This window comes from Myotis brandtii, unplaced genomic scaffold (assembly GCF_000412655.1).
Source record: "Myotis brandtii unplaced genomic scaffold, ASM41265v1 scaffold510, whole genome shotgun sequence".
Classification (NCBI taxonomy): Eukaryota; Metazoa; Chordata; class Mammalia; order Chiroptera; family Vespertilionidae; genus Myotis; species Myotis brandtii.
Genome location: NW_005369443.1, coordinates 959,724 through 960,799, shown reverse-complemented (window position 1 = coordinate 960,799; position 1,076 = coordinate 959,724). Strand labels below are relative to the sequence as shown.

Here is a 1,076-nt window from a genome sequence, read left to right as displayed (position 1 = left end):
GGAAGGGGGAGAGGGGAGAGGACTTCGTTATAGTGGGCCCTGTCCATCAAGCCTGGCTCTTCCTCTCTCCTTCTGCCCCACCCTCCTGTGGCAGATGACCTGTCCTGCTAAGCCCCCAGTCTTCTGGGTCCCCAGGGCCTCGAACATTTTCCTGGACAAGCTTCTTAATGGGCACTGGCCTGGCTCAGCAGCTGCCACTCTGAGCTCCTCCTCTGTCCTCCAAGGTTACCCCTGAATGCACTGGGGAGGGGAGGTCAGGGCATGGGCTGCATTCAGGCCCAGGATGGATATTTGGATGGAGGGAGGCCCATCTCTGTCAGGCAGCGAGAGCCACTGGGGGCCCAGGAGGACAGCAGCCAGGTCGAAGCTTACCTGGAAGCAGACCCTTCAGTTCAGTGGGGTCTTTGTCCAGGGGCTTAGGCTGCGTGTGGCATACAGAGCATGCCCCCCCCAACTGGAAGCTGAGCTCTAACTCACCCACCATCCATTTACATCAGAAGGGCTCTGAGAAACGAGGCCCCACCCCAATTTGGAAGCTGCAGGGGAATGAAGAGGACCCACTCCCTGCCCAGCGGTGCCTCACTCCCCACCCCAGCATGGCCGGGCAGGAGCACTGCCTGCCCTCGGTCCTCAGTTTCTCTTTCTGTAAAGGGTGTTGAGGGCCTAGAGTTGCAGCATCTGTCAGCCAGTCTGCCCCATCCTGGGCCTTCCTCTGAGGTCCCACATGTGCCCAGCCCGGAATGGGACCGGCAATCCCTCTCTTGCTTGCTGGCCCCTGTGGCCCACCCCTGACGCCCACACATCTCTTCACTCCTCTGCACCTGGGTTCCTGCCCGAGGTGCCAGCTCCCTCATCTGCCCCTCACTCCCCAATCGATCCAAACCAAGGCTCAGGCTCCTCCTCCGAGTCCTCCCAAATGCCTCGGTCCCACCATGCTTCTCCTCCCTATGCCCCTCCTTCCTCTCTGCCTCACCTTCCTGCTGCTTCTGGGACCGCTCCCAGTTGTAATACTCCATGATGGGGTCTCTGGCAAGAAAACACAAACACACCACCAGTTGCTGGGCAGGCCTGTGTGT

General features: G+C 60.3%; 1 protein-coding gene across 5 annotated transcripts in view; it reads right to left on the bottom strand.

The window, feature by feature from the left end:
- LAT2 (linker for activation of T cells family, member 2) overlaps positions 1-1,076 on the bottom strand; it is a 15,038-nt gene that overhangs the window by 4,549 nt on the left and 9,413 nt on the right. For all 5 annotated transcript variants that reach the window (XM_014548509.1, XM_014548508.1, XM_014548506.1 and 2 more), the window contains exon 9: positions 974-1,026. In XM_014548509.1, coding sequence (XP_014403995.1) covers positions 974-1,026 — 53 coding nt within the window. The remainder of the gene's footprint in view (positions 1-973; positions 1,027-1,076) is intronic.